The following is a 15772-nucleotide window of genomic DNA, read 5'->3' on the forward strand; positions in this document are numbered from 1 at the left end:
GTCGTGATATAGTGTTTCTATAAGTACTTATGTAATATATTAAAATAAGAATATATTATATATTGTTTAAATAATATATTTTATGTTATAAGAAGAATATTAATAACTTGTTGAGAATAAAATCTGTAGTGAGTATTCTTGAATGTTTTTTAAAAATAACATTTGCAAGAGGTTCTACTATATTAAAAAAGAATTATAATAAATACAAGATGTCATTAAATTGTACATTATTTATCAAGGTAAATAACAGTGTTAACATTCCTGTTACTATTATATTATATTTTTTTCTTTTAATTTTATTCTTCAATAAAGGTTTAATTTTTATATTACGTATATATTTCTTCGAATATTACATGTAGATTATAAAATTCAACAATGGTCGATCCAGAGTTACGATATCGTAACAGCTAGGTGACAAATAGATTTATTACTCTGAACCAGAAAGCAAGCGACAATCGAGTGTGTGGGATGTTCCCGGATGAGCCGCATCCAACAAAAGTGAAGCGCGGCAGAAGTGTTGGGAAGAAAATAATTGCATCGTTCTTCAGAAAAACTGGTCCTGTTATTGTGTTTGTCGCGCTTAAAAATCGTCGTACAATTAATGCTGAATGATACACAATTTTCCTGCTAACTGTATTTGAAAAAATTTATCAAAGTCGGCCAAGATCGCGCATCATTTATTGCATCAAGACAATACAGAAGAGACAACTAAATTTTTGGCCAGTGCCTATATAAAATTGATGATTCATTGCTTTCCCTTGTTAATTCAAAAAGAGAAAAGAATATATCAAATGAAAAAAATAGCAATCTTTTTAATTTCATTAACTAAGTAGGAACAAGGAGCAAAGCTGATGATAAAACTTCGAAACGAGATTTTTTATTGGGTGCATTCTGTACGACGACTGCTTACTGAGCGCTCAGTGAGCTCTTGCATCTGATTGGTATATTTCGATAAATCTAAAAATATAAATCAAACAGATACAAGAGCTCATTGAGCGTTCAGTGAGCGGTTATAGAACTTTGTCTTGATTTCGATTCATCTGAAAAAACAGGATTATGGAACGGTTTTCTGTTCTAATTCCGGTTTGGTCCGAGTTCCTAGTTCTATTGTACATTTTTAAAAATGTCTTTTTCAAAAGTGATCAATTTTTCTTTTATTTGGAAAGGAATGTCCTTTTTAATAATTATACTTTTGTCCATAACTGATGTATTAGTAATACGTTAATTGACATGTCATTGATTTAAGACGGAAAAGATTATTTTTAAACAAGCGCTGTTTTAATTATATATTTTGTATCTCGAATTAGGTTTTATATAATTAATCATTTTGTTTCTCAACTAAATATAATTTCAATTAATCTTTAGATACGATTAAATGTATATATCAGCTAAACTGTATATAACTGTATATAAATATCATCCAATATGCTCTTAAAATTTGAATGAAACAAAAATTTCACGAGCATAATAAAATCGAAGCATAACAAAAGAATTAAATTTTGATCATTCATCAATGAAAGAATCACGAACAAATTAATTATTGCTGATATTTTCGTGAGAATCCATTTTTTTGGTGAGATGTTATATTTCAATATTTCAACAAGTAATTACGAATATATATACATTAATATGTAATCAAATGCTTAAATTGCATATACATTAATTTTTTAATTTAAATTCAAAATTATATACACATATTGTACGTACATACATATATTTATTTATTATATACACTCTCTGTTCAAATTTGCAGTTCCTCATAAAACCGCGCGTTTTATCTTAATGCATTAATATTTTCCTTTGTGTGTTTTCACTTAAATTATACATTTTTTTACTTTTAATATATTAAATAACAGATTACGCACTTGTGATTATTACACTTCTTCCGAATATAATATATTTATATATAATATATACATAAAAAAGATATCATTAAAATATCAGAATTATCCAAATTGAAGAATAAAGCCCCAAACACAATGTAAGAAAATGGAAATAGCGATAAAAATAATACGATTTCAAATCATCAGAGGCTGTGTATTTTGGTGTTTTCAATTTATTTGTGTTACAAATTAAAATTGTGCTATTTCTATCGTTATCACTATTCCCTCGCATTGTGTCTGAAGATTAATCCTGTTCGAAGTATGTAAATGCTAACGAAACCGTGTAAAACATTTTATATGGACAAAAAATGGTTCAATACACTTGTTGCCTCTTTTCTAAAGCAAAAGTAAGAAAAAATTATTTCTTTAGTTGTATAGTTTTAAAATACGCAGAAATAAATTTGTATCTTTGTTTCTTTTTTTCAAAGAGATGTTTGCAAAAATCACATAATGAAAACCGACGTAACGTTGCGATTATCATAAATCGACAGGATGTCATTAGACAAAAATTATAAATTATCGGGCAAACTGGTGTGTGTGTGTGTGTGTGTTGTGTGTGTGTGTGAGATTTAGAAGTAATGTTATGCCATCAACAGCCAGCAGATGAATATTACTGCTAACCACAAAAATACTTTAGATAAAAACTGCTCTTCTTCATATTGTGGTGTACCTCTGGGAGCTGCAAGTAAATAATTTTGTTCTAAATTATTTTTTAATTATTAATGCAATATTAAACATTAGAAATTAAAAAAATTTGTATGACTTGAGAATTAATATCTAAATGTAATATACTATATATCACTGATATGCCTCGTGATCAGACAAAGGATTCACAGAATAAAAAAAACCTCGATTGTTATCGTGCCGTAGTCAAAAAAACATGTGCGTATCATAGCTGCTTCTATTACGTAAGGACGCACATAATCTCTTATGTACGATGGAGTTGTTAAATGATTCGAAGCATTTGATTAATCAATCGGAAAAAAGAATTTTACTAAATGACCAATAAAAAATTGCTTCAGCAAATTGATTGCATCCTAAATGGAATTTAGAGCACGTTCACACGACAATACACTACCGTTATAAATTCAAGAACGCTTGCAATTTTCTTGCATTTTATAAAAACTAAGTATCACGGTGAAAAAAATTATAGAGCTGTGTATGGCGAGAGAAAGCAAGAATGGTGCAGCAAAAACGACAGTATAAAATATTTATTAAAAAATTTTCTTCTTTTCGATCACTTAATTTAAAATTGCTGTGATAATTAATAAACGATAAGTAAATGTATGACTGTGCCTCTTTCCATATTGAGCAAAACTGACAATGAATAATACATATAGAAACGTATTAATGTGTTCTCACTCATCTGCTGAAACATGAGTACAGGAAACAGGCAATCTCCTCAAAAATACTCATGCATGCCTCAGTAGTCTAAGGACGCTCGCACGAAATGCAAGAGATCCGGGTTCGACTCTTGGCCGAGATAATATTTTTCGCAATAAATTTATTTACATCAATTTAATTGTAGTATTAGGTGCATCCAGAAACACGACAGTGAGCTTTTTGATCTGATTGGCATATTCCATTAGATCTAAAAATATAAACCAAACAGGTACAAAAGCTCACTGAGCGCTCAGTGAGTGATCGTGCTTCTGGATGCACCTAATACTACAATTAAATTTTTCAGTAATTTAGCTGCGTTTTAAAGTCCGAAAATATTTCAGCACGTAATAAATATGACTACAAATATGGTATATATGCATGGGGCATTCCATATCCCAAGTGTGCTACCCATGAACTTTTGGATTTTTTATTTAAGTATGCATACATTCAAAATTTAATAAATATTTAAAATTAAACAATTGTATGAAAAGAAAGACACATAAAGATAAATAGTTTTGCCTTACAATTTCGAAATTATATTTTTTTCAATATAAAAAGGAAAAGAAAAATTTTATATATTTTTCCCCTTAAATTTATAACAAGTATTACCTGCGCTTGGTCGTGTTTCTCCAATGTTAAAAGTCGATGTAATAAAACCAAATGGAAAAGTGCCAATACCGAACGACAAATAGGAACCTTCACCAAAGCCAAAGCCGGGAAAGCCGACATTGGCTTCTGGTTCTGACCTTTGACCGGCCGGACGTGGTGGCACGTTATTCCTAGAATATAAGTCATATTTTTTTATTAAACTTGATATTTAATACAATATTTCTAATTTATAATATTCAATTTAGATAGAAAGGAACGAGTTATACCTTGGATCTTCATGTTTTGCAGCTCCACGTCCATATAATGGAATGACTTTATCTTTGCTTATTGCAGCTTTACATACTGGACAAACCTGTCTAGTAGGTCTGGTCTCTAACCACTGATGCAGACATGGCCAACTGTATTATCATTTATATTATTTAAATCATAAAGAATAATTCAGTCTTCAATGTGCTGTGTTATCAAATCAATACTTACCAAAACAGATGACCGCACATACTAACAACTGCATCTTTTGCTGTATCCAAACAAATATTGCACTCAAAAATCCTCTCATCCTTTTCTTTTTCTTCAGTAGAGCCTGCAGATCCTGATGACTTAGACGAACCAGCTTGTTCCCTTGTTTTGCTCATCCTTAAAGTATATGCATACATTCAAAATTTAATATATTCTTATATAAACAATAAATTAATTTTATAGTGCTTTAATATTGTATCACTTTAATAAATCACTTTTCTTTCTTTCTTTTTCTGTCTCATTCTATATAACCTTATTATATTATATTCTTAAACTTGCCTAAACACATGTACTTTTTTTTTTTGTATCCAACCATGACTCAATCCGTTAACCTTAACCTATTTTCTATATTTTTTTTTAATTATTATTTACTATTACTTACTTCACAGTTTTACAATTTTAGTTTTTTAATAAACAGGTATATTTAATATGATAATTACTTTACGCACATATACACACTCTCTTTTTCTCTCTCTACTCGAACATTACGTCATTCTTTTTTTCTACACTCTAACATTAATACGTAGCATCCTTAATTTACATATAAAGAACACATAACTTCTCCTATTATTTAATCTGTTCGTTAAATTTTATGTTTCAGCAATTTTAAATATTCTATCGCAAAAAACAATCTCTTTCTCTCTCTCTGTATATATATATGTACCAGCACACACACACACACACACAATTATCTACGCCATTCGATCTATCGACCATTCCTACATTTACACATCACACAATTCTTGATTGCTCATCAGTATAACCTCTCTACATTTTATTTATCTCATTTCTTTCTCTTTTTACATTCGTATTTTTTGACAATGTTAAATATATCTTGTCAACTTTATCTTTTCTTTCCCCTTCCTTTTCATCAACCGCATATGTCAAGTCGAAAACCGCAGCACTCACTTTTTGTTATAGGAAGGTGGGTTCGACCTTCTCACGCAATAATATCTCCTTGTTTACAACGTAATGACACAAGAATCAGTACAAGTAGAACAAATAACAGAAAATCTGTTTTCCCATCCAATCGAATGTCGATAAGTACAATGCGCTATATGACCGCTACGTGTATGTATACGAGACACATGATTTCCCAAACAGGATATTAGCAAATGACAGTAAAAGAGAAAGAGAGTAATATGGTGGAAATAAGATGGTGAAGAGTAAGAAGGGGAGAGTAAGGCACTAGCACACATTTCAAGGAATAGAGGACGCAATTTATCTATTTAACACTGCAAATGCTTCGTTGACCAATGAGAAAAAAGAATTTTCAGAATTGACCAATCAAAAAATGTTTCAATGCTTTTGCAACGTGAAGTGAATGTCATCTAGAAAATTAGCGCGTTCAAGATGAGCAAAGATCACAAAGCTATTAACCTGTTTACCGAGCAATTGGATATGATTGATCGGATCAATCATTTCGTCAACTTGAATACGACCAATGGCTGAGTTCCATGCATATATAGGCCTTGAAACAAAGTGAAAATTACGAAAGTGAGCAAATTTACTAGGTATTAACCAATAAAATTATAACTATTCTAGTAAATTCACTCTTATAATTTTCAATTCGTTTCAAGATACAGAATTGACCCCTAGGCCATAAAGATACATAAAATAAATAATTGGAGCGACAGATTATCGTTATTATTCCAGCAGTAATATCGGTCGATATCAACTTGTAATTTTTATGGAAACATAACAAGTTGATGAGCTACAAATTTCTTAGTACTCGGATCGAGTTCTAGCTGGTTCTAGCTTCTAGCACTGTGAACATTGAGCTTTAACGCAGCTTTAACGCAGCTTTACGACCGATTTATAGTCAGTTTATATATTCAAGATTGTCTTAAGTTTAGTTTTGAGATGTCAGGAACCAATCAGAAGACCACATTAGTGTTTCAAGATCTACAACAGACTTTTAAGTCTGGGGCGAGTTTACACTATGACGGAACCGCGGATAAGCGTTCTGATTGGCTACTGCTTTTCCGCAATCCGCTTTTCCGTCAAGGTGTAAACGCGCTCTGACAGAAAATCGACTACCAGCGCGTGTTCTGATTGGTTACTGCTCTTCCCGTCAAGGTATGAATGAATATGTTAGGAGCTGCAAGCTCATTGGCTACCGCGTCACATTTTGCCGCGCGGCAAGCGTTTCCGCGTCCAATATGAGTTTGAATGAGTGTATCCTTTTCTAAATATGAACTACCCCCACTCCTCCAATGCAGCCACTACTATCTCTGCTTTTATCACAGCTTTCGCCTAATATTATAATGATATCATAGTGCAAGTCTTCTTCCACTATGGAATATATCTATAACAAAACAAACTTTCTCAAGTCATTGTAATTTTGATGTAATATTACGTTTATATATAAATGAATTTGCGCGCAACCGCATGATTTTGTTGTCATGTTACTGGGACTTTTTTGCTATGGAAGATATTACATGTGTAACGTTTTGTTTTTTATACTAATATTACGAAGCAAATACGATGTATATAATTTTCATATTTAAATACTATAATCAATAAGTAAATATATATATATTATATATATGTATCTATACATAATGTAATTTTTTACAATCTTCATGAAACTATAGTAAATAAAATGTTATTATATAGTAATAATAGAAGAAAAACAAAATATTACATGTTTGTTGTAGATTCTATATTAAGCAAATCTATATTATGACAAATATGAATATTGACAAATATTTTTTTCTATTTTGTTTGTTTTAATCTTTTGTATCTTAAAAAGTAAAAATTGTATTTGTAATAAATATGTAGTTTATCTGTCTCGAGACAAAATAATTTCGACTATATTTATATAATATATTACACTTACATACTAATTATTTAAGAAAATGTTCCTATATATATATAAATCACAGAAAAAAAGAGTAAGTAATACATATAAGTTCGATATTTTTTCTACTCTAAACTTATAAATATAAAAATCCTATAGCGAATATTTATTTAAAATTACAAAAGACGAATAAATATACCAATCAAAATCTTTCTTGCTATAAAAATACAACTCGTATATGCACACTTAAAATCTGTTCAACAGATTACTAAATCTATTACAATTGAACTTTCCTGTTTTTAATACGTCGAAACCAAATAAATATCTTATTTTTAATTTTTGTTCTCGATCTCTATTTTTATTGCATTAATATGCAAAATAAAAATATTATTACGCCAATTACGTCGTTCACAAGATTAAATACTTCATATTTTTTTTTATTCACTTTCTAACTTTATGAAAGGTCGCGTAAAACACCTTAGATCGCAAAAAATAAATCATAAAATAAAATTTTGAAGAGGGATTTATTGCAGAGGAATTTATTAAAATATTAAGAAGTATTAAAAATAGGAAATTAATTATATCAATATAGCGACTTTCAATTTAAAAAGATTATATATAATACGTTTTTATTATATACATATTTGTATATAATAAATAACATACAATTGTCACACTACATGTCCCATGTGGAGCATATAAACTAGTAAATAGTAATCTTACCGAATCATGAGTATAACTGTTACAATATATTAATTCATAAATAACAAACTCCTGTTTAAATAAAAAATTAACTTAGAAAGAAAAGGGCACTAGGAGTTAAGCGTAGATAACTCCTAGTGCCCTTTTCTGTCTAAAGTTCATTTTTGATTTTATAACTGTTACGTAACATATAGATGTAAAGGATATATATTTACATCTGTAACTGTTATACTCATGGTTTACTATGTACGCGCGTGCATACATATATATACTCCTATCATATGCTTCTATATACACGTGTATACACTCTTTTTCTCACACTCTGTACACACAAGTATGCGCGCACACACCAAAATAGAGAAAATGAAAAAAGCAATACCTGATTAAATAATCTTGAATTAATTGTGTTTAAGCAAAATCGCGTAAATCTATGATTGCTTATAATGCTGACAACTTGCTGTATGTTTTAACAATTTTAAACATACCAACATTGAAGCAATACGCCGCTAATGATGTTTATACCTATTAGGTAGATTGTAGAGGTCATTTGGCTTAATACCACAATGTAGAGACTATCTTTATACTAATTTTTCAATTAAAAAAGTTTAAAGTTAGCGAATCACATGTTCAAAAAATTTAGATATACAAACAATAGTAAACATGACACAATAGTGAAAGTGAATAAATATTGATATATATTTTTTTTTATTTTGAAAAATGAATTATAAAATGACAATTCTGTTTTGTAATTTTACAATTGCATTCTCATTTTTAATAATAGTATAAATGGAATATTGATATTAGGATATCAGGTATACTAATGTCATACATACATATATATATATATATATATATGTGTGTATGATTTTAATTAGAACGAAATAGAAATTATGACATTAATTAGAACATGAAAAAAAAACTTTAGTATACCTGTTATCCTAATATCAATATTCCATTTATACTATTATTAAAAATGAGAATGCAATTGTAAAATTACAAAACAGAATTGTCATTTTATAATTCATTTTTTGAAAATAAAATATAAATAAAATGCCTATGCAAGCCTCCGCAGTTTTTGGTGCGTAAAGAAGTCAAACCAATATATATATATATATATATATATATTGGTTTGACAAAAAGTTTGATAAAAAAAAATGTACAAACATTTCGATCCTCTTCAATGTAACAGTTAATAAATATATGGTGAACAGAAATATAAACAGACTATAATCTCTCCTTTTGGTAGTCTTTTAATGTCAAAGAAATTATCCAAGAATAAAAACGTCTGTGTGTAAGTACAATTTTTACAATTAAATAATATCATATAATCACAGAATGATGAATGTTTCACATTTAACTATCTTCAAAATCAGGTAAAATCAAGACTATTTCTTTCGTGAAGTTTTCACGTCTCTTAATAAAATTAGCTTTAATAAAATTACTTATAATTTAAAATTAATATATTATAATTTTTAAAAACAAAACCTCAATCAAATTCATTTTTTCTGGAAACATTAAAAATTACTTCAATACTCATAAAAAAGATGCATATTTATAAAAAATAATTTTACAAAAAAGCACTTTAAACATTTGCTATCTAGCATTATAATTTCACATTTACTGCAAATATTTATCTTCTTTCTTTCTATCAATTAATTGATAGAAGGCTCCATATCAAAACGTATATTAATTTTCACAAATAATAAATGTATTACACACGACCAACCAGTGTTTGGCTCTTATAGGCACTACTTTCTTGACTGATAATAATTTATTACTATACAAAATATGCAGACATGAATTTAAAAAAAATAAATGATATTTTGATTGTTTTCAAATACATCCTCTTTCTTAATATTGTCAATAGGAACAACAGATTAATCATAAAAAATAAACAATAGTATGATTATGTTAAACGTATGTTTAAAGTATTATTGCATTACATATGCAAAATTACGTTAATATTTAAAAATAGATTAATATCTTAGAAGAACTACTGTATGATACTTGAACGTGTGTGGTGTTGTTAATTTAATTTAATTTAATTAAGTCCATTTAAAATAATTATAGCCTCCATTTTAATATTAGTACCTTCAAATAACTATTAGAATAGAATAAGCTAATAAGAAAACTAATGTAGATCAAGTATACGTTATATCTATATAAATTCATAAATTTTAAAACAAACGTTTAAACTGCTATCACTTGTAACAATATTTTTTATATATAATTACTTCTTGGGCATTCTTTTTTGTAGTCTACTTTAGTTTCTTTCTTCTCTAAATAAAGATACCATTATTTATATCATTAAGATTCCAAGAGATTTTTTTATATTTGATGTTTCCGGTAATGAGAGAGCCCATTTTCTTAAGCCTGTTAACAAAACTGAGCTAGTGACTAATATAGCCCCGCCTACAGAATATCGATTTGGAATTTCATTAAAAAATAATACTTGCCAAAAAAACGCAAAGACAATATCTGTAGATCTTGCTATGGCCACTGGACCAGCTTGTTCAATCTGAAGAGCTAAAGTTAACAAGATTTGACCTGCAAAACTAAACAGTGCGAGTGCAACAATTAAAACTCTATCTATACCACAATGTGGCATACACAATGCACCAATTGCCCATGATATGAGTGTAGTTTGAATTAAAGCAAATGAACCAAAATTTGTCATTATAACAGAGAAATGAAGACCTTTTAATGCACGTAGTAAAACATATGCGTTCGCACCAAATAAAGTAGCTGAGAAAGCAGCCATAGCACTCCATAAATCTGCATGTTCTGACTTAACTTGACCATCTGAGAGAGATTCTATGGTGTGACTAAAAATTAATGACGGTCGTGTTATCAATATCACACCAATCAATGTTAAACATACAGTAACAACGTTAAATAATCCACAAGGTTCTTTCAAAAATACCCGGGCAAATATTGATACAAATACAGGAACAGAAAATACAATAACTGAGGCATCGGCCAATGGCATATGTCTAAATGCATAGAAACTTAACATAAGTCCTGTTGTACCAATAAAACTCCTTAGAATAAGTATTAGTCTATGTCCTTTTGGAAAAGGATGTTCACCTTTATAAATCACAATTGGTATAGCTGGTAACAATACCCCAAAGAATCTGAACATTGCCATCTCTGTTGGATTTATCTCTACTAAACTCTTAACGATTACACTACATAATGAGAAGAACAAGGACGACAGTGTTGCTAATACTAGACCTAGATAAGGACACGATTTACATAATAGAGTAAAAAACTTTCTTTTATGATTTGTTGTGTTACTTTCCATATCAGCATCCACTAAATGCTGCAGTTCCACATGCTCTGACATATCTGTAACACATATAATGTGAAAATAAGTATATTTAGATACATAATAGTAGAAAATTAGATATATATTAATAGAAAATGAAAAAAGAAGCATTTTAGACCACAGGATACAATTTTGAGATTCTAAAATATTCTTGTAAATATAAAATTAAAAATAAAATTAAGATTTTAAGACAATAAAACACTTTATAAACTTTGCATTCCTTTAAATAATTATGTCAGAGAAATAATGTTAAACAAATATATAAAATAAAAATAAAGTTTGTGGCATGTTGTATTATTACAAATTTTAAATGAATTAATGATACACAATAATTAGTGTAGAATAGAAGAAAACATAAGTGTTACGTAGACATATATAATTTCATCTAATCAACTTAAATTATATATTACTTAATCGTTCGTAGAAATATTGTCGACACTTACCTATCAATTTATTTGGATTTTATCAAACACGTTCTATGTAAATAACTATACATAAGATTATGTGTCAAATAATACAGTCACAAAAGGAAGCCTAGATAGAAAACAAAAAACAATCAAGACTTGCTCTATAATCTTACGTAATTAAATGCATACTTGTTTTATATTTAATCACTAGTAGTTATATTTTAACGATCACATTGTTAAATTTATATTAATAACAAAACTCTATATTATAAGTTACTCTACACTCATAACTCATAAATGATAGTTTTATTTATAAAAGCTTTCTTTGTATTTATTCTCTAGTTACTGTCTTATTTGTTAATATGAAATAGTAATAATTCTCTTATAACAAAATATTTTACCATTTGATAGTAGATATATTTATATTTATTATACTTTCTTGCATTTTCTGTCTTTAAATAAAATTAAATTGTATTTACTTTAAATGAAGAAAGAGAGAAAAAACAAAGTACAAAATTTGCAACTAAAACGAGTAGATCTAATTGTCACTAATGTTCATATCAGGGCCACAGACCAGCCATAGCACAATATATACAGTAGCGCAACTCTCATGATTTCACCATGTATAAAAACGAACTGCACATGCGCGAACGAGACGTGTAACCAACCAGGGCATTGATATTTTATCTCACTTCTTTCCATTGTCGTTATCTATTTACGTAAACGTAATCAGTAAGCGAATTGACCAATCACAGTTGAGAACATATATATATATGTCCAAAATCCTAGGGTTCTTCGAGAAATGCCAACATTCGCCTGCCATTTTTTATGGATTTTGTCTACCTAGTAACCCAACTCGTGAAGAATTTCCCTATGACTAGCAATCATCTGATGACTTGAAGTCATTTTTCTTCTCAAGGAAATATTTCTTTATGAAACCTGTTGGGATTTCTTTGTTATATTGCTGGGAAGGTTCGTACAGAGCAAAATTTTATAAATTGATTCCTGAAAATTTTTATTAATAAGATCATGTACACCTCAATTGCACCATAGTACACATAGGGTGAGATATCAGAACAAATTATTTTTCTCTTTTTACAAAAAAAATCGCTCTGTACGAACCTTCAGGAGCCTTTCCTGATTACGAATATCGTAATTAAAACGCGATTCATTCAGTATTTCGATATAAAAAAAAAATTAATGTTCGACCCTTTTAAGACCTTACAATAGATAATTTAAATTCAAGACACTCTGTATAATATTTTCTCTGTGAAAAATAAAGTCTCAAAGAATATTCTTTTAAATCGTCTGTGTATTTTATTATAAAAATATTCTTGCGAAATATTTAAACAAATATGACAAAACGTTATATAAAAAAAGATTTATTAACTTTCAAACTTCATCATAATTTTATCATCTTAATTTCTCAGATACATTTCTATATTATATTTCTTTTAATTTAACGCGTCAATCATATTGCATTAATTTATATACAAAACATTCAATTAGTAGATAATTAAAATTTTTTTAAAGAAAGAGAGTACATATTATCTTTTCATACGACGTAATTCCCAGCTTTTAATATCTACAGAAACTTGACAGCAACAGTAAAGAAGGAAAAGTAGAATAAATTGACTTTTCCAAGATCCTATAGACAAAAATTAGCATCTTAATTTGACTTATTTACAATATAAGAATTCTCTACTTTAGATTTGAGAAAATATTAAAATTTTTAATAATAATAAATTATATATATATTTTTAATAATAAATATTGTGTGGTATGCAATATTTATTATTAAATCTTATTAGAAAATAAATCTTATTAAAAAATAACAGATATAATTTCTCTATATATAGTAAATAATAATATGAAAAAAATGGAAAATTAGATATTGTATATATAATAAACTTGCCGTATATTATTTTCTGTGTAAAGATATTTCCAACTTCTTGTCCACCCAAAAAGTAAAAATTAGATATCGCTGACATTGCTAAAAGAGGGCTCGCCAATATGCAATGAAGCATCTTAGCATTTCTTGAAGATAAATATGTATTCTGTACTTTACAATACTGTTTACTTTTGCCAATTGATGTTCCTATATCTTCAATTATTATTCCTATAAAATTGAGCAATGCCCAAATAAAGATATTCATTTGTATCCCATGCCATATAAAGACAAACGTGAAACACAAAAATGATGCAAATAATTTTCCAAAGCTTCTATTTGATATAGAATTTCGTATAGGAACATAGATATATCTGTAAATATAATAGTGAAGTCAAATTAACAGAAATCTAAGTCTGTATTATAATGAAACATATATAATCTTTTTGATTATTGTAACAGAATAAAAAATACATATATAGTAGATAAATTTAATCAAACTTACCTTATTAAAAATTTGTATAATCCTCTATCAAAATATTTCCACATGTCGGAATATAAATGAATTCTAGCTATGCATTTAGGTTGTGATGGCGCTTTTATATCATCTAAATAACATAAATTACTGCATGTTCCATAAATTACAACATATTTATTTAAAAAAAATTGTCCCATGCAATATCCTAAACCAAGTAGTTCCCAAGAATTCAAATTTTGTAAAACCTATATAAAATAAAATATATTTTTATATATACATCTCATGACACGTAAGCATATGTTGTATAAAAAAATTATTACCTGCAATTGATACTTTATAGCATTTACATAAATAAAATGTAAAAACAATTCAGTAAAAATAGACCAGAATATAAATCTAACTAAATTAAACATAAATGTTAAAAGCTTTTGACAATTCCAATACTGATGTGGTTGATTGATCTGAAAAAATAAAATATCCATATATTTTATTGAACTATGTAATTCTGTAATGTAATATATATAAATATTCATACATACAGATTCCACAAATTCATGATATAAAATAAGTGGTCCTAAAAATAACGTAGGCAGATATAAGCAATATGCTAATTTTTGAATGAAGTTGTTTGAACTAGAAAATTGGTCATTAATACTATCCATATTGTGACTGATACTTCTTAAATGTATCCAACACATAACAAGTGTTAAAATATAATGTTTCTCATCAGTAATTCCCAGCCAACTTTGAAAACGACCATTTGGAATTTTTAATATATGTATTACAAACATGTACAAAACATGTATAATCCATGCTGCATTCTTGCTGCATATATACGTTATTATATATAAAAAAGTAGGTTGTAGTATTGTGCATAACATACCCAACATACCCAAATAATAATATAAAAAAACTACTGATGATAAAATATACCAATAGCATAATATCTGAAAAATGTCCATGTTATTTTCTTTTGATCCATAATTCCTTCTGCATCATATTTTGCATATAACTATCGTACCATACTGTTAATGTTGACTTTAATAATTTGACTGACAAAATGATGTATAAAAACACATGGTATCAATCTATTTGCTAATGTAAGCCATATAAGCCACTCTTGGTCAGAAGTATCTCGTTTCTTTCCAATCCAAGTCCAGCCTGAATCAAAATCATTGTATGTATCATAATAGTCATTGAAAACTGAAAACAAATCATATATGATTGAAATCATTAACACATCATAACAGTTTAGCTATACTCTCTTTCTCTTTAGTCTTACAATTGTTTGCCAAATAAAATTGATATACAGAATAAATGATAGCGCACGGCCATACAAGGAAATAAAAATAACTTTCATAATAGCGCTTATAGTTACTAAAGTATTCGTTTTTCATTGTTATAAATTAAACTTGCCGCTTTAACAATATTATACCAATCACAAAAATAATTCCAAAAAATGCCATGTAGCACAGAGATATCTAAAGTGATCATTCCAGATCCTAAATTCCGGACATTCCGGTCTTCTTCTTGTTCTTTAAGCCCGTGTCACGCTGGGGTTGTGGACGCGGATTGGATTGAGATTGCGCATTGGAATTCAGCCAATCAACACAAAGCAGCTTTATCTTGATTGGCTGAATAACACAGATGTCTATAGGAGGACGATCAAGTTGAAAGTTTAGGGGATTTTTAGGGGGAAATGAAATACATTAGGGGATAATCATGCGAACCACCTGGCTACACTGTGCGACCATTTATATCCATGGTCTCTTTCG

The 15772-nt window shown here is 28.4% G+C and overlaps 3 protein-coding genes across 6 annotated transcripts; all 3 read right to left on the reverse strand.

Moving 5' to 3' along the window:
* Positions 1 to 1973: 1973 nt before the first annotated feature.
* Positions 1974 to 5648, reverse strand: LOC108782347 (E3 ubiquitin-protein ligase RNF185). Of its 4 annotated transcripts, none has more exons than XM_018550612.1 (5): positions 5301 to 5648; positions 4353 to 4508; positions 4142 to 4273; positions 3876 to 4045; positions 1974 to 2562 (listed from the first exon to the last, which is right to left on the reverse strand). In XM_018550612.1, exons 2-5 carry the CDS (start codon positions 4505 to 4507, stop codon positions 2465 to 2467), a joined length of 555 nt encoding a protein of 184 aa, XP_018406114.1. In that variant the 5' UTR covers position 4508; positions 5301 to 5648; the 3' UTR covers positions 1974 to 2464. The 4 variants fall into 4 exon arrangements, with proteins under 4 accessions (XP_018406114.1, XP_018406113.1, XP_018406116.1 ...); XM_018550611.1 differs by having other exon boundaries at positions 4841 to 5648; XM_018550614.1 differs by lacking the exon at positions 5301 to 5648 and adding an exon at positions 5156 to 5179.
* A 4547-nt stretch (positions 5649 to 10195) lies between these two features.
* Positions 10196 to 11701, reverse strand: LOC108782356 (solute carrier family 35 member G1). The gene is made up of 2 exons (XM_018550624.1): positions 11668 to 11701; positions 10196 to 11244 (listed from the first exon to the last, which is right to left on the reverse strand). Exon 2 carries the CDS (start codon positions 11240 to 11242, stop codon positions 10196 to 10198), a length of 1047 nt encoding a protein of 348 aa, XP_018406126.1. The 5' UTR covers positions 11243 to 11244; positions 11668 to 11701.
* A 1477-nt stretch (positions 11702 to 13178) lies between these two features.
* Positions 13179 to 15027, reverse strand: rasp (protein-cysteine N-palmitoyltransferase Rasp). The gene is made up of 6 exons (XM_018550625.1): positions 15019 to 15027; positions 14537 to 14944; positions 14318 to 14458; positions 14025 to 14242; positions 13547 to 13893; positions 13179 to 13279 (listed from the first exon to the last, which is right to left on the reverse strand). The coding sequence occupies exons 1-6, from the start codon at positions 15019 to 15021 to the stop codon at positions 13179 to 13181; spliced, it is 1218 nt and encodes a 405-aa protein (XP_018406127.1). The 5' UTR covers positions 15022 to 15027.
* Between the last annotated feature and the right edge of the window lie 745 nt (positions 15028 to 15772).

This window comes from Cyphomyrmex costatus, unplaced genomic scaffold (genome assembly GCF_001594065.2).
Source record: "Cyphomyrmex costatus isolate MS0001 unplaced genomic scaffold, Ccosl1.0 scaffold124, whole genome shotgun sequence".
Taxonomy (NCBI): Eukaryota; Metazoa; Arthropoda; class Insecta; order Hymenoptera; family Formicidae; genus Cyphomyrmex; species Cyphomyrmex costatus.